Raw genomic sequence first — 21876 nt, 5'->3', positions numbered from 1 at the left:
GTGGATACAAAACCTAAACTGTTCAACCTGGCAGAGGTATGGTCTCGACCGAGTGCCGTTCTAGGAATCATTATGTGTTTCCAAACCCCTTAACCAATTTCCTGTTCCGCATTAGTTTCACAGGCGGAAGGTCAATCGTCAACGTCACAATAAAATTTTCAATTTTAATCCAATTGATGTAAAACCACGGAATTACATTCAAGCATCTTTGGAAAGTCCTCGCGCGTCCCCGCCCCCCTCGCTGGTTAAAGGGGCGGAGCCTGTCTTGCGCCGCTCCTCTTCCATGTTCAGAGCTTCGTGCTTTGTCGGGTATCAAACCAATTCACTTTAAATATTTATGTTCCATAATATGCAGAATGGAAATTCATATACAAAGGGTCCACAGTCTCCAATGGACGACGCTGAGTGTAAACATGGGTCGCAGACTACTGTGCGGTCTTAACCAAGGAAATGAGTGGGTCATTTGGCCCATTATTGCCGTATTGCACTCCTAAGTTCATTTTGTTGGTGCTGTGAACAACTACCTTCTTGACAATTTACTTAAGTTTAAATAAGCCGATCTTGATCAGGTGGCTGGCAGGATGATCTATAGATCACACATTCGCTTCTAAGCTGCCTAGCCTAGGTTCGAATCCCGGCACAGTTATAAACTGTCATTCCGGTTTTTCCCAGGCAAGGTGATTAATCAATATGTGTGCTGTCCCTCGAATGGACATTTGCCGAGCTATCTCCGACACCCTGAACAAATTCAAAATTCCTGCCCACACTCCTGCTGGGTAGACAATGGCAAACCACCCAGTATAATCCTTGCTAAGGAATCTGCTTTGGTGGCAATAATGCGCTGCTCCGAGTATGCTACATTAAAGAGAGAGAGAGGGAAGAGAGAACGAGTAAACGAGAGAACGAGAGAACCAGATAAAGAATCACTATCATTTTCACTTTAAGTATCAGGATGATTTACTAATTGTATATTGAATGACAAATGCGGAGAACAACCTCCGCCCAAGTTTTTGATTTTCCAATATATGTCCACAATGATGAAGAATGATAACTGAAATGTATCAGGGGAATTTGTTTCTGAAACAAGCAATTAGTTATTATTTGCAGGCAATGTCACAAAATATGTGATCAATGGAGTGATATTCCAAATTGTATCGTTCTGCAGTCTAACTCAATAGTTCGATGCCATAGAAAAGAACATTTTTCAAACACCATAGCAAATTAAGACACAAATAACTAATTAGTTACTTCTCGTGGCATATCATAATTGATGTCATAAACGAAGTGATATCAATTTACTGAATGTTCTTAACAAAAGATACAAAGTCATAGAGGCCTCAATTTTTTCAGACGTTCATAATGAGCAAACAAAAATAACCAATCAGAATAAACAACAATTACTGCACTGTATTCCCAAGAAGGAAACCGGGCATACCAATACACATGCACAAACATATATATATATATATATATATATATATATATACTAGCAGAAGTACCCGGCATTGCCGGGTGGGGGAGGGGAGGTGGAGGGGGAAGGGGAGGGGGAGGGGAACGGGGGGGAGGGGAGGGGGGAGGGGGAAGGGGAGAGGGTAGGGTGGAGGGGGAAAGGAAGGGGTAGGGGGGAAAGGGAGGGGGGTGGGGAGGTGGAGGGGAGGGGGGAGGGGAGGTGGAGGGGAGGGGAAAGGGGAGGGGGAGGGGAGGGGAAAGGGGAGGGGGGGGGAAGGGGGAGAGGGTAGGGTCGAGGGGGGAAGGGAGGCAGAAGGGGAGGGGGAAGGGTAGGGGGAGGGGGAGGGGAAGACGGAGGGGGAGGGGAGGGAGGGGGAGGAGGGAAGGGGAGGGGAGGGGAGGGATATAGATGGTTACTGGCAATTGATCACATCCACAAATGATGTAATCCACACAATTTATGTGCTTTACATAACGTTAATAGGAATACATGGCCGTGTAGATGGGAAATACAGTTTGTTTGAAATAAATCACAAATATCAGATGAAAGTTTTTTAAATTTAGAACTATTCTCACTCAGAGTTAAACATCACCGCAAGATTACACGGTTGCTTCAACGTTTTCTGTGAATTATATGTCATCATTGTGAGATTTTTTTGGATTTTTTTTTTTAATGAGATTTTTATATTTTTTAAAACGGCAAAAAAGCATCAGAACAGCTGTGAAAAAGCATCAAAACAGCAGTGAAAACGCATCAAAACAGCAGTGAAAAAGCATCAAAACAGCAATGTAAAAGCATCAAAACAGCAGTAAAAAGCATCAAAACAGCAACAATTGTCCGGTGATTTTTCAATCACCGCAGCTAAATGTGTCAGAGTAATTAACTATTTTCCGTCGTGCCTTTTTTGTGTTTTTTTTAATACACATAAATACATAAAATCACATGAAATACACATAAATACACATAAATACACATAAAAATCAGATCAGAATCAGAATCAGAATCGATATTCTCACAATCATCACAACACACCAGACACGTAGTTAATTACGCAGTGCTTCCTTGTAAACAATGTTCTTTGTCTTTCCTTGTTCGAATAGGATGTATAGATTGTTCTCTTGTCCTACCCGACTACATCCTACGTATAGTTGGCCATGGGAGAAGCACGGGGAATCAAGGTTCAGTCCGACCACCTTGAGAGATTGTCCTTGCGCCTTGTTGATGGTCATGGCAAAGGTGAGCCGTATGGGGAATTGGAGCCTTTTGAACTCGAATGGCAGATCAGATGGTATGATTGGTATCCTCGGAATGAAGACCTGTTCCCCGTAATAGTTTCCCGTAAGTATGTTGGCCTCAATTACGTGAGGCATCAACTTTTTGATAGCAAGTCGTGTGCCGTTGCACAGTTTTGGAGGATCGATATTTCTCAGGAGCATGATTGGAGCACCTTCCTTTAGATGGAGTATGTGGGGAGGCACACCCGGAGGCTGTAGCGAATTGAGGAACTCTACCGGGTAATGGACAGTCTCGTGGTCGTTTTGGATTGAGTAGACAGATCGGTAAGTTCTTAGATCCCCAGGAATAGTCTGCAGAAGATCCAAATTGATTTTGTCCACTGCATCGTTCTTTGGGGCTAGAATTGCCCTTTCACAGAGCCAGGAGTGATTTCGGTAGTTGGCGGGGATGTTGGGGAAGACATTCGCCTTGAGTTCGTCAGTCGTGGTGACATTGTTGCCGCATGGTACGATGTCCAGTCCATCTTCCGGGCACGTCTCCAAATCTCCGTTTCCGATCTGTAACAGCTTCGCTGAAAAGGCACCTGTGGCTACATCTCCATGAAGGGTGACACGCATGTTTGTGCTGAGTTTCAACTTCGTCACTTTTGACCATAGAGGAGATGCCTTCTGTCTCTGACTTCTGTCTTCTGTGCTTCTTCTGTCTTCTTCTGGATCTTCTGTCTCTCGCTGTCTGGCCCTCGCCAGACGTTGTTGATTGGCGTTTAGACGTGCCTCTGTCTCATCTTCTGTCTCTTGCTGTCTGAATCTAGAGACACGTTCTTGATTGGCTTGTCGATGGTGAAAAGTATCTTCATCGGTTTCATGGAGTCTCCGATCAGCGATTTTCCTTGCTCGGGAGGTTGAACACGACAAATTTCTTTTCTTCGGTGCCATTGCCTTTATCACAGTCAGTCTCCAGTCACTCACTCATAGACAAATTCAATTTTTTTCACTTTTACATTTACACGTGGTAACCCCCCGACGCAAACGCAAGATTGCAACTCTGCGTCGTGTCGTGGGCGTGGCCAACGTGGCCTCATGCTCCCAGGTGATTGGCTAACTCCAGCTTGAGCGAGCCATAATGCGCTACGTTATGGCAAAAAATATGGATCTAAAGATGAAAGAAAAAAAAAACCTATGTGGTGTGAATGGCAATGTTCCTCGCTGAAATGTGAAAAAACGCAATCGCTTTTCGCTCTGAATTAACCTGCGAACACGTAACTGTGAGCACACGACTTGTTTTCAAAAACTGTGCAAACGGCACACGACTTGCTCACAGAGCGGCTCGCCGAGCGGCTTGCTGAGCAGTTCCGTTCCGGCCAGGTTCATCTGTATGCTTCCGGCAGCGGGACGAATTCGCCCGCATCCTCGCGGGTTTCCCGGCCCTCACGCGGCCCACCTTCTCCGGCGGGGACCGTCAAGCACGGGGTGGAACATCACATCCCCACCGCCGGGCCACCGGTCTACGCCCGGGCACGCCGCCTCGAGCCGACGAAGCTCGCCGTAGCCAAAGAGGAGTTCGCTACGCTGGAGCGGCTCGGCATCGTGTGGCGCTCCGAGAGCGCAATGGGCGTCCCAGCTCCACATCGTGCCCAAGCCCGGCGGGGGATGGCGACCGTGCAGGGACTACCGGCGCCTCAACGACGCCACCCACCCCCGACCACTACCCTGTCCCCCACATCCAGGACTTCTCCACCCGGTTGGCGGGGATGTCCTTCTTTTCAAAGGTGTACCTCGTACGCGGCTACCATCAGGTCCCTGTCAGGCTGGAGGACATCCCGAAGACGGCTGTCATCACGCCGTTCGGGCTTTTCGAATTTCTTCGGATGCCCTTCGGTTTGAAAAATGCGGCTCAGGCATTCCAGCGCCTCATGGACAGCGTCTTGCGCGGCTTGGATTTTTTGTACGTCTACCTGGACGACATCCTCGTCACCAGCACGTCCCGCGAAGAGCACCTTCTGTCACCTCCGCACGCTCTTCGAACGTCTAGGCCAGCACGGGCCTGATCCTGAACCCCGCCAAGTGCCGGTTTCGGTGTCGCTGAAATCGACTTTTTGGGGCACCACGTCACCAGGCACGGGGGCCGTCCCCCTACCGGCCAAGGTGGAGGCGGTGAAGGGGTTTCCGCGCCCCCGCACGATCAAGGGGCTCCAGGAGTTCCTGGCATGGTAAACTTTTACATCGGTTCCTGCCCCGGCATCGCCCAGCTCCTGCTCCCCTTACACGAGTCCCTTCGAGGGAAGCCGGGGCAAAGGTGATGTTACCTGGACCGAGCAGATGGACGCGGCATTCTCGGGCGCGAAGCTCGCCTTGGCCAACGCCACCATGCTCGCGCACCCGGCGCCCGATGCAGCGATCGCCCTCACCACCGACGCCTCGGACTATGCGGTGTGGCGTGGTGCATGAGCAATGGGTGCGTGGAGCTTGGCAACCGCTGGCGTTCTTCAGCCGGCAGCTTCGCCCGCCCCCGAACGCCGGTACAGTACCTTCGACCGCGAGTTGCTTGGGCTTCACCTGGCGGTCAGGCACTTCCGCCATCTGCTCGAGGGCCGTGCGTTCACGGCCTTCGTCGACCACAAGCCGCTGTTTTCGCGATGGGCAAGGTCGTCGAGCCGTGGTCGGCCGGCAACAGCGTCACCTCGCGGGCCGTGTCCGAGTACGGACATCCGACACGTCGCGGGAAAGGACAACCCGGTGGCCGACTGCCTTTCCCGGGCCGTCGCCCACGCAGTCCACCTTGGCATCGACTATGCCCGGATCACGGCGGACCAGGCCGCCGACCCCGGGGTCCAGGCCCTGCGGACCGCCATCACGGGCCTCCGCGTCACCGAGGTGCCCTTTGACGGCGCGGGCACGGCCCTCGTTTGCGACGTCTCCCTCGGGCGGGCCTCGCCCCATCGTGCCCCGCAGGCTGGCAGCGCCAGGTTTTTGATGCCATCCACGGCCTGTCCCACCCGGGCACGAAGGCCTCCCAGAGGTTGGTCGCCGACAAGTTTGTCTGGCATGGCCTCCGGAAGGCCATCCGCGGCTGGACCAGGACGTGCCTCGCGTGCCAGCGCGCGAAGGTGCACCACCGGCACACCCAGGCCCCCTTGGCCCCGTTTACGGTGCCGGAACGTCGGTTCGACCACGTGCACGTGGACCTGGTGGGACCTCTGCCCCCCCTCATGGGGTTTCACCCATGTCCTTACCATGGTGGACCGCACCACCCGGTGGCCGGAGGCCGTGCCTTTGGCGGCGATGACGGCGGCAGACGTCGTGCAGGCGTTCATCGCCACCTGGGTCGCCCGGTTCGGCGCCGCCTTGGACATCTCGTCCGACCGCGGCCCCCAGTTCACCTCGGAGCTCTGGGCCGCGGTCGCGCGGGGGCTCGGGGTCCACCTGCCCCGAACCACGGCCTACCACCCCCAGGCCAACAGCCTGTGCCAGCGATTCCACCGCTCGTTGAAGGCCGCGCTCCGGGCCACCCTCCGCGACGGCGGCTGGGTCGACAGGCTCCCCTGGGTCCTGCTGGGCCTCCGGACGGCACCCAAGGAGGACCTGCGCGCATTCGCGGCGGAGTTGGTCTTTGGACAACCGATGCGGGTGCCGGGCGAGTTCCTCCCCGACCCCACGGCACCTTGGTCTGTGGCGCAGGAGCATTCTGCGCTGCAGGAGACCGCCCGGAGGTTCGCCCCGGTGCCGACGGCGCACCACGGGCACCCTCCTACACACGTCGCCCCGGAGCTTCGCACCGCGGAGTACGTCTTCGTCCGGCACGACGCCCACCGGACACCACTGCGGCCCCCGTACGACGGGCCTTTCCGCGTGCTAGAGACCGGGGTGAAACATTTCACCCTGGACATCGGCGGCACTCCTGACCGGGTCTCCATAGACCGCCTCAAGCCGGCCTACCTCGACGTGGACCACCCACCGCCGGTGGCTCGGCCCCCACGTCGGGGCCGCCCCCCCTGTGGGCGGACCCCCGGCACCGCCCCAGCACCGCAGGCACGCCGCCCCCCCGGTCCGGCACCCATCCCGGGTCCAGCCGGGGGCATCCCACCTGGCATCCCTGCACCCCCGGACGCCGCCGGTCGCCAGAGGGCGCTTTGGCCGGGTCATCCGTTTGCCCCGCAAACTGGCCCTCCAGGTGCGCGGGAATTCTGGGGGGGGCACGTGTGGCGTACACGAAAGCCCACTGGCGTGGTGACATCATTCCGCGCACCAAGTGGGCGGCGGCCACGCCCAAGGGGTAGGCGTGGCCTCAGGATATACACCGGGCGCGCAGCCCGGAGCGCGCCAGTGCTACAGTGACCTCTTTGGAATAAAGAACATTAAACTTACCCGCGTTGTCCGCTTCCTCCTTGGTAGCAAGTCGCGCACGTAGCACCGCATGCTTCAACGTAACGTTAATATTATAGTAAATCTAATTGTAACACTAATCCCTTTGTCTGCAAAGTTACTGGAGGTTAAAATATATCATCTATATATAAAACACAGTTTGTGTGTGTGTGTGTGTGTGTGTGTGTGTGTGTGTGTGTGTGTGTGTGTGTGTGTGTGTGTGTGTGTGTGTGTGTGTGTGTGTGTGTGTGTGTGTGTGTGTGTGTGTGTGTGTGTGTAATGTTACCGATAGACTCCTAAACGGAGAGGCTCACGTACTTGATATTTGGCACAGACACTGGCCCTCCCCTTCCCCCTCCCCCATCCGTCTCCCCTCCCCCTCCCTTCCCCCTCCACCCTACCCCCCCACTTCTCCCCCTCCCCCTCCCTTTCCCCCCTCCCCCTCCCTTTTCCCCCCTCCCCCCTCCCTTTTCCCCCTCCCCCTCCCTTTTCCCCCTCCTCTCCCTTTTCCCCCTCCCCCTCCCTTTTCCCCCTCCCCCTCCCTTTTCCCCCTCCCCCTCCCTTTTCCCCCTCCCCCTCCCCCTCCCTTTTCCCCCTCCCTCCCCCTCCCTTTTCCCCCTCCCCTCCCTTTCCCCCCTCCCCCTCCCCCTCCTTTTCCCCTCCCCCTCCCCCTCCCTTTTCCCCCTCCCCCTCCCCCTCCCTTTTCCCCCTCCCCCTCCCCCTCCCCCTCCCCCCTCCACCTCCCCTCCCCCTCCCCTCCCCCTCCCCCCTCCCCCCTCCCCTCCCCCCTCCCCTCCCCTCTCCTCCCCCTCCCCCCTCCCCTCCCCCTCTCCTCCCCCTCCCCCTCTCCCCTCCCACTCCTCTCCTCTCCCATCCCTCCCCCTCCCCCTCCCCCCCTCTCCTCCCCTCCCCCCCTCCCCCTCCCCTCCCCCCTCTTCTCCCTCACGTTTATACACGGAATGCCGGGTACTTCCCCCCCCTCTTCTCCTCTCCTCCCCTCCCCCCCCCCTCTCCTCCCCTCCCCCCCCCCTCTCCTCCCCTCCCCCCCATTCCCCTCCCTCCTCTTCCCCCCCCCCCCCCTCCCCTCCCCCGCCCGGCAGTGCCGGGTACTTCTGCTAGTCATCTATATATTAAAGTAGCGGCAGTTTTGTGTCAGTCCATCGTGCTACGTCATTACGTCTATGATGTCATTACGACGCTGACTCCACCAACCGACATTTTAATTTACTCGTAAACCTGCTCACTACGGGAGCGGCAGGAAGGGTCATTCCTCTTTGTGGTATGTAGATTACAGTCTTTCTATGGTCAGGTCTCAAGAACATTGGTTTCTTGTGGCGAGATCGTCAAGCGTTTAAACATTCGAGCAAGCACTCCATTCAAAACCGATAATTAGGAACGGCTGGCTTGGCAAGCGATAGCTAGCTGCTTGGTAAATGAGCACACCCCGGTCCTCCTCCCTTTCAGTTTAGTGTTAAAAAACAGGAAAAGTGGGTTTCATTGGTGGTTTCAAACAAAACCTTAATTGGTGGGTTTCAAAAGGCTGCTACAAAAAACGCCACTTTAGCGGCAGGGAGGTTCATGTTATTTACCCAAGTTGTGGGGTATATAGATTACAGTAGATCTTCGCTCAGTTCTTTAAGTAAAACTGACCTCACACATGTCGGGATTCTTCCAAATTTCTTTGTTTAATGTTAAAAACAGCATTAACGACTGTTTATAAAGCTAATCATATGTGTTTGTGGTTTATATTATTTTACAAGCCCGGCTACGCCGCTGTTAGACTTCCGGTGTTCTTTTTGTTTGTTGATGCCCTTGCTTGTTGTGTTGGCCTCTTTCTGCACTACCCCAATGTTAATACATTGATTGCCTTTTCACCCTCCATCACTGCACTCTTACATTCTCCCAGATGGTGTACACAGTGTAAATAATAAAATACTCCAACCATAAGTCGAGATGTGCAAGAGGACAACTACCACGACTTTTTCAAAGCCACAATTAATGCCACCTCCTTGTCGGATTGGTCAGGGAAAGTGTTACTGTTCCTTACGAATCCATGATACTGAGACAGAATGATGAACAAGACAGACGTGTACGTCCTTTAAACGTAGTTGGGTTCAAATGGTCTGCCCTTCGATAAATTATGCAGATTTTACTCCGGAAAAACGACTTAATTAATGAACACCCGCTTTCCTCGCGCAGTGCCTGCCTTTGTCGGGAAAGCTTTGATGATCCATGGGCTATTTCATTCGGGCTCTGGGCGTCTTCAATGATAGATGCAAGTCTGTGTGAGCACACAAAAGGCAGTCCGAGACCTAGGCGCACAAAGTACTGGTTCAAAGTGACAAAAGAGCTATGGAAATCACCCTCGGAGGGAACATTGGAGCAAGTGAGGTTTTCATATGTAAATGTTCCTAATGCTGCAGAGTATGACAATCAACGTTGTTTCTGATTTATCGCTTTGCATTCCTAATTGGCCATCTTTCTCATGAACTGTTACAAAATAACTTTCACACCAATCTACGGTTATGAAAGGCTGACAGTCAGAAAATATAAATGCTAGTACATTCGTTTAACTCACATGGATGTATAAAATGGGAAAGGCCGAGTTATACTATGAACGAACTTCATTTTTCTTAACTTATAAATGAGCTACAATTCAGTGGGCTATTATCATTCAGAAATAAAAAAAAAGGTTTCAATTACTCTTCTATTTAAGTACTCTTGGTATCAGGCAAGTGGTGATGTTAGTACACACTCGCGCACACACACACACACACACACACACACACACACACACACACACACACACGAAATAACAGCATTTAAAAATAAATAGCACCACAAAGCGGGCGTAACCCCTCAGCCCATGCATGGTGAAAGGAAGCCGTGGCGGCCATATTGAAAATCGCAGCGCGCCCATTTTCGAAAGGAGCCTTCCTCGACTCGACCCCAACACACACTGCAAAAATGGATTTAATCGGACAAGCCGTTCTTGAAATTGACGGAAACCAAACGTTGACGGACGCCCGCCCGCCCGCCCAGACGACATCCCTGACGACAATACCCCTTAGCCCATTGGGCTGAGGGGTGAAAATGTAAAGCGATGTAGGATTGACATAATTCCAGCTTTCTTGATGCCTCACTTCCTTTGTACCTCACTTCCTTTGTACCTCACTTCCTGTGTACCTCACTTCCCGTGTACCTCATTTCCTGTGTCCTGGGATCGTTACTGTATAAAAGTGGGTCAGCCGACGACGTGCGGGCTGCCTACGATCCGCTCCATGCTATGTTCCCTCTTAAGGACTTCAAACTCTGCTTCGGCCTCTTCTTGTGCACCTGGCCACCATTGTGTTGATTAAAGCCTACCTAAAGGCCTACATGTCTTTTCTGCTCTGCTACAACAGGGATGTTATGCCAAAAAATTTTTGTAAACTTTGTAGCATGTTTACATAAATTATCTAAATATGGTAGCGATGATCATTAGAAATATACATACACATACAGTCGTTGCCAAAATATTGGCACCCTTGCACTTTTTTCAAATAACACAATTTTCTCTAAAAAGAAGTTGAAATTGATGAAAGTATTTGGTCTCCACAATTCTTTATTTCACTGTTAATATTACAGAACCTTTCTTTTTGATTCAGAACTTAATATATCCTTTAAAAGCAATCCTTGCTTTACACAATGAATCAGTAAAAACAATCTTCTGGAAACTTGTATAAAACTTCCCAGGGGAGGCCACTTCCTACAATTCAGTGAAGAAAGCCATGAGTGATGATGAAGCAGTTACATACCCCACAGAGTTCCTGAACAGCTGGAGCCCTTAGCCGTGCCACCAAACCACCTCCTTCTGAAAGTGGGAGCGCCAGTCATGCTCTTATGCAACCTCAACCCACCAAAGCGTTGTCACCGTACTCGAGGCACCATTAAGCAGTTGTTGTTGACGTGCCTAAATGCCTCCATCGCCACCGGACCAAACAAGGGAGAGCAAGCCATGATTCCAAGGATACCAATTATTCCATCAGACGCATCAGGCTTGCCCTTTGACATTTGGCGAATTTAGTTTCCAGTTAGAGTCTGCTTCAGCATGACCATCAACAAGTCCCAAGGACAAAGCCTCAAAGTTGTTGGCCTAAGTCTTCAAGAGCTCACATTCACACATGACGAGCTGTATGATGCAGCAAGCAGAGTGGGAAGCCCCAAATGCCTTTTGTACAAACTTCTCAGGGGAGGCCTCTGTTGACTCTATTGATAGCATTGTAATGAAAATAAAATTGGAAATACTGTTTACCAAGAAGTTCTTCAGTGAGAGTAAGTCAGTTGCACCTCGTCCTCAATTCACAGTTCAGTCAGTCATTGGCATTGCAATACACAAAACAAAAACAATATTATACTCTTCACCAGGTTTTGACTTTCCTATTCTATTTAAAACAAGAAAGAGCAATCAGAGATTGCAGACCCTCGCCAGGACTTGTTTTTGGTGGTTTTTAAGGCTTTTGTCTTAAAACAAATATGGCGGCCGAACCACATGACCGATGGTCATTTGTCTCTACCAATTTATGTCAACAGACTACATGACGCTCATAGTCAGGTTCACTATGTTAACAAATATAATTTCGTTCAAAATTTTGGGAGATTTTTTTTGTTTGTTTTTTTTGTTTTTTTTGTATACAAGATCGAGGCTCGTGAAAGAGCGAACATTAATCACACATGAAAGACAAACAGACACATAAAACAAATAACATCGGGAGCGGTAGACAAGATGGGGAGAGAGGGGGAAGGACACAAACACAACATTTGAGAGCAGGGACCGAGAGACATGGAGACATCGAGAGATCTGTGGGAGGGAGAGGGCTTTGGGGGGGAGGCATGTGAAGGGGGGGAGGCATGTGAAGGGGGGGGGGTGGGAGAGGTATAAACATATGGACACTGCCAGGATTTCCAGGAAAGAAGTTGGAATTTCAAACAAGGTGGATCTGGGGTGAATTAGTGGGGGTAGAAAAGATCAAGGTTATGGATGGGGGAAGATAAGAGATGGTGGTGAACAGCTGTTTTAAAGACCTGGAGGGAGGAGAGGGATTGAAGGGAGTGTGGGAGTTTGTTCCACAGGCGGGAGAAAAGAGGAATGAAAGAGTGAAGGTGAGCAGAGAGCCGAGATTTCGGCAGTTTAACCATCAGAGGGTTGCTGGCAGATCTTGTGCGACCTGTAGGAATATTTGGGGGACAGAGCACAGAGAGAGCTGGGGGAGCAAGGCCGGAGAGGAGTCGGTAGAAGACAGAAAGGCCACCTACCTGCCTGCGGTGAGTGAGTGAAAGGCCCTCAGAGATAGCTTCATCGCGGGAGATTCCAATGATTTTGAAAGCTTTGGATTCAACAGCGTGAAGCCGAGCCAGGTGTGAGGCAGGAGCACCAGCCCATAGGGGAGAACAGTATTCCATTGAGCTGCGGATGAAAGCCTTGTATGTGGTGAGGAGCTCAGGTGTGCCGAGGAAGGACTTCGCACGACGGAGGATGCCCAGTCGGCGACTGGCTTTGGAGGCCAGCTTGGAAATGTGGTTTTCCCAAGAAAGATCATGGCAGATAGTGAGACCCAAAAGCTTGAGTGACAGAACTTCTTGGAGAGGATTGTTGAGAAAGTAGATGGGAGGGTTGTCCAGTCGATCTTTTCAGAGAGACATAGTAAGAGAGTGAGATTTGTCAGGATTGAAAGACATGTTCCACTTGTTTGACCAGTCTGTGATTTTGTCCAGGTCTTCAGAGAGTGAGGAGGCTGCAGACTGCCGATCTGAGGGAAGAGGAATGGAGCGGCAGAGAGTGGAGTCATCAGCAAAGAGATAGAGAGGATTTTCCAGAGAGTCGGAGAGATCATTGATAAAGACCAGAAAAAGCACAGGGCCCAGCACACTTCCTTGGGGAACTCCAGCCTGAACAGGAAGGGGAGATGAGAGAAATCCATTCAGGGCCACACGTTGACTACGACCAGAGAGGAAGTCCGCAAGCCATGCATGGAGATTTCCATGGATACCATAGGAGGAGAGTTTGGTGAGCAGAGCTGGGTGCCAGACCGTATCAAAGGCCCGAGATATGTCAAGGGAGACAGCTCTGATTTCCTGTTTGGCATTGAGGACCTCCATCCATTGTTGAGACAGCAGAAGCAGCATGTCCAGAGTAGAGTGACCTGGTCTGAAACCAAATTGATGATCAGAGATCAAGCCATTGGAGAAGAGGAAAGATTTCATATCCGAAGCAATGATGGATTCCATGACTTTGCTGATAATTGGGAGCAGGCTGATTGGTCTGTAGTTGCAAGGATCTGTTTTTGCACCTTTTTTGTGTAAAGCGGTAATGTTAGCTGATTTCCAGGATGCTGGCAGATGACCTTGAGCAAAAGATAGGGTGAAAAGATCAGAGAGAGGGTGAGATAGAGCGGCAGAGCAGGATTTTAGGACCCGTGGGCTGATGCCGTCTGGTCCAGTTGCAGAATCAGAGTCGAGGTTTGACAAAAACTCCTCCACCTTGTCAGGAGAGAAGGACACAGAGTCCAGGAGCAGTTGGGTTCGACTGGGAAAGGTGGGAACAGAGAGAGATGGGTTTGGGACTAAGGATTTCGAGGCGAACACAGAGTTGAGGCATTCGGCTTTGTCACGTGCGATGTCAACTGTGTGGCCATTTGAGGTAAGGGAGGGGATGGAGGGGGAACAAACACCAGAAACGGATTTGACCAGACGCCACCAGGATTTGGAGGAAGGAGACAGGTTTGAGAGTTCATTCTTGAGTGAGGAGAGATAGTGCTTCCTGGCACTCCTGAGGGTAGACACACACTTGTTCCGAGCTTGGTGGAAGGAACTGAGATTTCCTTCAGTTGGATTAGCCTTCCAAGAGGCAAAGGCAAGTTGTTTCAGGGCAACTGCCTCACCACAAGATTCAGTGTACCATGGACGGGAGGAAGGGTAAGACAATTGAAGGCGAGATGGGATAAATCTGTGCATGAGAGAGATCAGTTTGCTTTGGAAGAATTCCCAGGAAGAATTGATGTCAGAGGCAGTGGAGATGGGAGACCAATCCAGACGATTGATGGCTGCTTGAAGACCGTCCCAGTCGGCCTGAGTGAAATGCCAGACTCGTCGACGCTGAGGAGGCTCTCTGAGAATGGCCAGAGAGATGTCCACTTTGACAAGCACATGATCAGAAGAACCGATTGGAGCAGAAGAAGAGCAGCAGACATTAGCAGGGAAGTTTGTCATAACCAAGTCTAGAAGAGAAGATACTCCATTGGCTGAGATCCGGGTCGGGAAATTGACAGATTGTGTCAATCCCAGTGAGTCACAGAAGTCCTTTGCTGAGGTGCCATGACTGGTGAGAGAGGAACCCACACCCAACCAGGTGGCATGATGACAGTTGAAGTCACCACATATGAGGAAGAGAGAGTTGGGATGAGTGGATAGAAGTTGGTCCATGTTGTCAGACATTGAAATGTAGATGGAGTCATCACTGTTTGGGGGACGGTACAGAACACATATGAACAAAAGGTGGGAGCGGAGAGGAAGCCGTAACCAGAGGTACTCCTGCGGGTGAGGAGGAAAGAGAGCAGTGCAAGGAGAGTGAGGAAGAGAGTTTTTGACAAAGATAGCCACCCCACCACCAGGCCGAGGCTCAGGTCTATCATACCGGAGGAGGGAGTAACCAGGAAGAGATATTAAGGAATCAGAGACATCTTGAAGGAGGAAAGTCTCTGTTAAGCAGATCAAGTCTGGATTGTCAGAAGCAACCTGTATGGAGAGATCAGTCAGGTTTGAGCGAAGGCCCCGGATGTTTGAGGTCCATACCGTTAATGAAGAGAGAGGGGGAGCATCGGGTACAGGACAGGGGAGGGGAGGAGTAGGGTAAGATGAAGGATGAGAGGGGGAGGTAGGGAGAGCAGTTGATAGTGTTTCAGATGTTGCAGAAGAGTTCCAAGAAAGGGAAGGATGAGGAGGATGAAAGGTTTGATGGTGAAGGGATGCGGCACAGTGAGGGGTTGTTTGAGGGGGGGCAGAGGAAAGTAGAAGGTTTGGGGGGGTGGAGGTATGAGATAGAAGGGAGACAAAGTGGGGAGGAGGCAGCTTGGAGGAGGAGGGGGGAGGAGAGAGAATTGGAGAGGAATGGTATGGGGGGAGAATTGAATGGGAGGGATTGGGGGGGAGTTTTGAAGGGGAGGAGTGAGGGGGGAGTTTAGGAGGGGAGGGGCAAGGGGGGAGTTTTGGAGGGAAGGGGCACGGGGGGAGATCAGGAGTGGAGGGGCAAGGGGGGGGATTAGGAGGGGAGGGGCAAAGGGGGAGTTTAGGAGGGGAAGGGCAAGGGGGGAGTTCGGGAGTGGAGGGGCAAGGGGGGAGTTTAAGAGTGGAGGGGCAAGGGGGAAGTTTCGGAGTGTAGGTGCAAGGGGGGGGATTTGGATGGGAGGGGCAAGAGGGGAGTTTAGAAAGTGGATGATTAATGAAAGACGAACATTGATAACAAATTGGGTTTGTTGTGATTTTCAAGTTAGCAATCCGATTCAGAACGATGGAGGAGGGATGGAATGAATGTGAATTTAGACCATGTAGAGAGGGAGACGTATAAGATATTGAATTTCTTTTTTTTGAAGTGGAATGAGTTGGAGAGGAAATTGAGAAAAACCTTTTAAATAGGAAGAAAAACAGCGTGTTGTAATATACCACTGAATAAAACACAGAAGGGGAAAGGTTAAACATATTTAAATAATATTTAAACAGAACTATGAACAATCTTATATGCACAAAAATACCAACGGGGGGAGAGCCGAGAGGGACCACCACGAGTCACGTGAACAGGGCAAACGGTGGATGGCAAGGAGATAATGGGGGTGGGGCGAACAGCACACCTGGACAGAAAATACAGGATGAGACAACAGTACACGTGGAGAAAAGAAAATAAATGTTTTTGTTTTTTTTGTTTTTTTTTGGGGGGGGGGGGTGGGGATTTAGAACGTTAGACAGTATTATGTTCGGGGTAGAAGGGAAAAAACCAAGAGCCAAGCAAAACACGCTTAAGTTAACAAAACACCGACGGGGGTACAACTACAAGGCCACACACGAGGAGCAGAACACGATTAATTAATTACGAGTTACAGGAAATTCAAACCAAAACTAACTATAATCAAACAATATCGCATGGACGATAAAATAACGAGTTGAAATTTGACAATCTATCTGGGGAAATGGGGGAGAAACACGTGGTCGAAGAACGAACGAACGAATAAGAATGAATAAACGAATGAGCACAGAGAAGGTAATGTCTTTTTTTTTTGTTTTTTTGAGTTGAGATTTACATAAGGAAGTAGGCTTTGGGGTGGAAAGACTGCGAAAACAGAGAACGAAAGTTATTGGATCACAAACGACAGGCGCTGAGAGAAAAACAAAGCCTCAAGGTTGTACAGTGTACACTGTACAAGGCCTCAAGACGACACGAATTAACACGATTTTCAATACAGGTATGAAAGATTTGCACCGAAAATCTTTGTCGGGACAATATACGTACATACACCATAAAATAAATACAGTTTTAACGAAAATACAAATGGGAACAATTACTTAACTTCGATTTCGATGGAGAGCGTGTGGAGCTGCGAAAAAACGAACCCTCACCAGCAAGACCGGAAAAACGAAAAACGAATTTAAAAACGTTTCGAAAAACGAAAAACGAATTTAATTCCCCATGGAGATTAGCAAACCTGTACATTTTTGGAATCATCAGAGCATGGAGAATCCGAAAATCAATGTTGGCATTTGCACAGACACCTGCATGGCCGCCATTTGGATTTTCAAAATGGCCACCATAAAATACATATTTTGCGCTATCTCGGCTTCTAGTCAACCTCGAAACTTAATTAAATATGCTAATCCTATGTTTTCCTAATCCTATTTTTGCTAATCTCCAAAAATTTTGAACGAAAAAACATAGTGAACCTGACTATCAAGAAATTTCCTCTTGATAGGATGAAGTTTTGTACTTGTCGAATTAGGACGTTATAATGGAGGCACGTTAGAATGGATGACATCATCATTAACATATGTTATTCCCCATGGAGAGTTAGTTCTTTACAATGAGCCATGTCCCAATTTGTTTATGCAGCGATTTCGTAGATATAGAGGTGCAAAGTTTTTTGGTTTTTCCAAGATGGCGCCTGTACCACGTGACTTATGACATCATAATTATCATTAAAAAAATTATACAGGTGGAGGTGCACCTACGGTGAAAAATTCAAGCGGACCAATGGTTGCAGAGAAAATCATATTTATTCTGTGCGGACAAAGAAGATGTCGTGCAGAGCACGATGCTTGCAAAATCCACCCCCTCCCCACCCCACCAACCACCCCCAAAAAGGCTGCCAATGATCCATCAAATTGTCCATTCCATCCAGATTAAATTGACGATCTCGATCAAAGCTCGGGTTAATAGGATTAAAAGTGACGATGTTGCAGATGAAAAATGATGATTTTTGAAGCTTGACCTTGAGTTGACCTTTGAACTTTTGACCTTAAAAAGTTGGTTTCCCAATTCAATGAGGCACTATACAAATGCTGTTCAATTTTCAAGTCAATCGGATGAAAATTGATGGGTTTTCAAATGAAAATTGATGATATTGGAAGTTTGACCCTGAGTTGACCTTTGACCTGTTGACCTCAAAAATAGTTGGTTTCTCACTTTATTGACTCGATGTACAAATGCTATTCAAATTTCAAGTCAATCGGATTTAAAATGGTGATTTTAGAAATTTGACCTCCAGATGACCTTTGACCTTTGACCTCAAAATCAATAAACTTCTCAATTATGACGACCTCTACAACTTGGTGAAGTTTTGTGACGATCGGTTGAGAATTGTGACCTGTAGGCCGGTGACAATCAAACAAACAGACAGACAGACAGACAGAATAACAAACACAACTGACGAATATACTTGAAAAATCTTCGATTCGAAATCTTCGATTTTTCAAGTAACAAACAAGCAGACAGATGAAAAATCGGTCAGAGACCGTGGGCTTGCCGGAATGTACTTTTTATCGGCCATTTTGGACAAATATGGCGGCCGAACCACGTGACCGATGTCGTCATCATTATTTGTTTTCTAAACTAATTTATTCCTTGATGCTCAATAAATTTCATCTTGATTGGATGAAGTCTTGTACTTGTCGAATTATGACATTATAATGGAGGCATGTATGACATCATCATTAACATATTTAATTCCCCATGGAGAGTTTTTTACAATGAGCCTCGTCTCAATTTTTTCTATTCAGCACTTTCGGAGATATAGAGGTGCAAGGGTTTTCCGTTTGTCCAAGATGGCGGCCGAACCACGTGACCTATGACGTCATCATTTTTTTTTTCTTCACCAGTTTATGCCGACATGGCGCTCAAGAAATTGCATCTTCATCGGATGAAGTTTTGTACTTGTCGAATTATGACATCATAATGGAGGCCCCAATGACATCATCATTAACATATTTTATTCCCCAATGGAGAGTTCTTTACAATGAGCCATGTCTCAATTTTTTCTATTCAGCACTTTCAGAGATATAGAGGTGCAAAGTTTTTCAATTTTTCCAAGATGGCGGCCGAACCACGTGACCGATGACGTCATCAATTGGGCACAGTCCATTCCAGGGCAAGACAAATATGTCTGTAAAGTTTAGCGATTCTATGTGCAACGTTGTAGATGTAGTGCTGCGCACAGACAGACAGACAGACAGACAGATGAAAAATGTGTCGGAGACCGAGGACTTGCCGGAATTTACTTTTTTATCGGCCATTTAGGACAAATATGGCGGTTGAACCATGTGACCGATGACGTCATCATTAACATATTTTAATCCCCATGGAGAGTTCTTTCCAATGAGCCATGTCTCAATTTTTTCGATTCAGCACTTTCGGAGATATAGAGGTGCTAAGTTTTTCGGTTTTTCCAAGATGGCGGCCGAACCACATGACCGATGACGTCATTATTAACATATTTTATTCCCCATGGAGAGTTCTTTACAATGAGCCATGTCTCAATTTTTTCTATTCAGAACTTTTGGAGATATAGAGGTGCTAAGTTTTTCGGTTTTTCCAAGATGGCGGCCGAACCACGTGACCGATGACGTCATCATTAACATATTTTATTCCCCATGGAGAGTTCTTTACAATGAGCCATGTCTCAATTTTTTTCCATTCAGCACTTTTGGAGATATAGAGGTGCAAAGATTTTCCGTTTTTCCAAGATGGCGGCTGAACCATGTGACCGATGACGTCATCATTAACATATTTTATTCCCCATGGAGAGTTCTTTACAATGAGCCGTGTCTCAATTTTTCCCATTCAGCACTTTCGAAGATATAGAGGTGCAAATTTTTTCGGTTTTTCCAAGATGGCGGCCGAACCACGTGACCGATGACGTCATGAATTGGGCACAGTCTATTCCAGGGCAAGACAAATACGTCTGCAAAGTTTGGCGATTCTACGTGCAATGGTGTAGACGTAGTGCTGCAAACAGACAGACAAACAAACCAACCGATCAACATACTTGCCGGAATCTTTTCCGGCAAGTAACAAACAGACAGACAAACCAACCGATCAACATACTTGCCGGAATCTTTTCTGGCAAGTAACAAACAGACAAACGGACTCAATTGCAATACCCTGTCCTCTGGCGAGGGTAATAAAGCTAACCCAGGTGAAGAAGGGGTATCTCAGTGTGTCAGTCCATAAAGCCATAAACTGCCTTCATAACGATTCGATCGATCTATTTCCGATGTCAAACTTAATATGTGCTCTCCGCACGCAAAGTGAAAAGCAGGTTTAGGCAATTGGTTACTGTTACGGATTCTGGGTTTAGGGGAATTACTATTCATGTCATTGCTTATTAATGTTTATTCTATTAAAGGTTGTTGTGGTTAAATGGTTAGAGAGGCTCCAGATAACAGGAGACCGGAAACGGGATGGTGAACCGGAAGAAGAGAGACAAGGTCCTGGGGGAAGCGGCGATCTTCTTTTTTCTCGCCCAGCTATGACGCGAGCGGTGTCGATATTGATTAGCGTTGAGAACGCTGAGTTTGAAACGCCCGTCTGGCGAGAGGAGTTACCTGCGCGGGGTGATTGCCTGTTACGTGTCCGGTTGCCGTGGCTTCCTGGAAGGAACCAAGCGTCCGGCACTGTTCGCCTCGACGCCTCCGAGGGTGTGTACGGGTCGCACCTTGGGCCTCGCACGCTTTGCGAGCCGCGCTTTGCTTTGCCCGCTTTGCTTTGCAAGGAGGTGTGCGCTGCAGCAGCTGTTCCCGGTACGTGACGTGCACGTTTGGAGCACATCAGCCAGGGGTCCGTTCAACCGCCCGTGTGCGGAGAAGTCGACCTTCACCTTGGTCTGGAGGGGCCCAGAGACATTGTGAGGGACAGTGACCATTGAGGGGTCGTGAGTGGGGAAAGGGGGGGAAATATATGAGATGGCCATCTTGGTAATATTGGTGATTGATTGTTGAAGGGTGTGGTTGATTGGGGAATACATTATTGATTAATCCGGATCCTTGGTGTGGGGTTTCTTATTGACTTGAATTGTTGTGTCTTTCATATTGATTGTGTTACGAAAGCGTATAAATCAGATATCTTTCTGGCGGGGTCCTCCCACGGTCCGGGGGGTCACCAAGACCAGGTAGTTACCGGGAGGACCACGTAACGGAAATTGGGGGCTCGTCCAATTGAATTCCGGGATATAAAATTGTATAAAATAATAAAATAATATTTTTATTAATTAAAATTTATTAATTAAGTATTAAGTGGTAAAGTCTTGGGTGAAGGTTAACAGGTGTTAACGATAGGCACCATGGCGTTTGTGGCACAGAACTTTGCGGTAACCCCGAGTGAGGCACAGTTCCGAGCGTTACTAAAGTCGGACCTCTTGAAATTGGCCAAACATTTTAACTTGGAGGTCCGAACTAATTTGAGGAAGGCAGAGTTGCAGACCACAGTGATACAGTCTATGGTGGGATTAGGAACATGGGACGAGTTAGCCTGGGAGTGGCTACCCGAAGAACCAGAAGACGTTGAGCTCCGGAATCTGGAGTTGCAATTACGGAGCCAGGAACGGATCAAAGAAGAAGAAAGGAAAGCAGAAAAGGAAAGAGCAAAAGAAGAAAGGAAAGCAGAAGAGAGGAGAGAAGAGAAACAAGCAGAGGAAAGGAGAGTGGAACGAGAACTCCAGGAAAGGTTAGAAAGGATGAAAACAGAGGAAAGGAAAGCAGAAAAGGAAAGAGCAGAAGAAGAAAGGAGAGTGGAACGAGAACTCCAGGAAAGGTTAGAAGGGAGAAAAGCAGAGGAGAGGAGAGCTGCAAGGGAACTCGAAGCAGAGGAGAGAAAAGCCGAAAGGGAATTAAAGGAACGTGCCATGGCGCTTCAGCAAGAAATTAAATTCAAGGAGCTGGAGTTAATGAGAGAACGGGGAGAGGTACCACCCTTGCTGACTGGGCCGACACCTAGCCAGAAAACCTGGGATGTGGGCAGACATGTGAGGCTGGTTCCACCCTTCAGTGAAAGGGAAGTCGCTAAATTTTTTCCACACTTTGAGAAAGTGGCTCGACAGTTAAACTGGCCGGAGGAGGCCTGGACCATACTAGTGCAAAGTGTGCTGGTGGGTAAAGCTCAAGAGATTTATTCGGCGCTACCAATGGACCAATGTGCAGATTATGAGGTATTGAAGAAGCACATTCTCAAAGCGTATGAGTTGGTTCCTGAAGCTTACCGGCAAAAATTCAGGAATGCCAGGAAGAGGGAGAGTGAGACCCATGTGGAATTTGCCA

The 21876-nt window shown here is 49.0% G+C and overlaps 1 protein-coding gene across 1 annotated transcript; it reads right to left on the bottom strand.

Moving 5' to 3' along the window:
• Positions 1-748: 748 nt before the first annotated feature.
• On the bottom strand, positions 749-3303 carry LOC144891209 (ATP-dependent DNA helicase PIF1-like). The gene is made up of 3 exons (XM_078773583.1): positions 2502-3303; positions 997-1077; positions 749-855 (listed from the first exon to the last, which is right to left on the bottom strand). The coding sequence occupies exons 1-3, from the start codon at positions 3301-3303 to the stop codon at positions 749-751; spliced, it is 990 nt and encodes a 329-aa protein (XP_078629709.1).
• Between the last annotated feature and the right edge of the window lie 18573 nt (positions 3304-21876).

The sequence above is a fragment of the Myxine glutinosa genome, chromosome 3, assembly GCF_964187855.1.
Source record: "Myxine glutinosa chromosome 3, kmMyxGlut1.1, whole genome shotgun sequence".
In the NCBI taxonomy this organism is placed as follows: domain Eukaryota; kingdom Metazoa; phylum Chordata; class Myxini; order Myxiniformes; family Myxinidae; genus Myxine; species Myxine glutinosa.
Note: the sequence above shows the minus strand (reverse complement) of the source record. Positions and strands in the feature narration are given on the sequence as shown.

Excerpts from the sequence above, each read along its gene's own strand:
- LOC144891209 (XM_078773583.1), bottom strand. The coding sequence starts at position 3,303 with ATGCGTGTCACCCTTCATGGAGATGTAGCCACAGGTGCCTTTTCAGCG. Across the intron at positions 1,078-2,501 it reads TGTTTACAAGGAAGCACTGC|AAACAAATTCCCCTGATACA; the intron begins GTAATTAACTAC and ends TGCTTGTTTCAG. Across the intron at positions 856-996 it reads AATCAAAAACTTGGGCGGAG|CATACTCGGAGCAGCGCATT; the intron begins GTTGTTCTCCGC and ends TCTTTAATGTAG.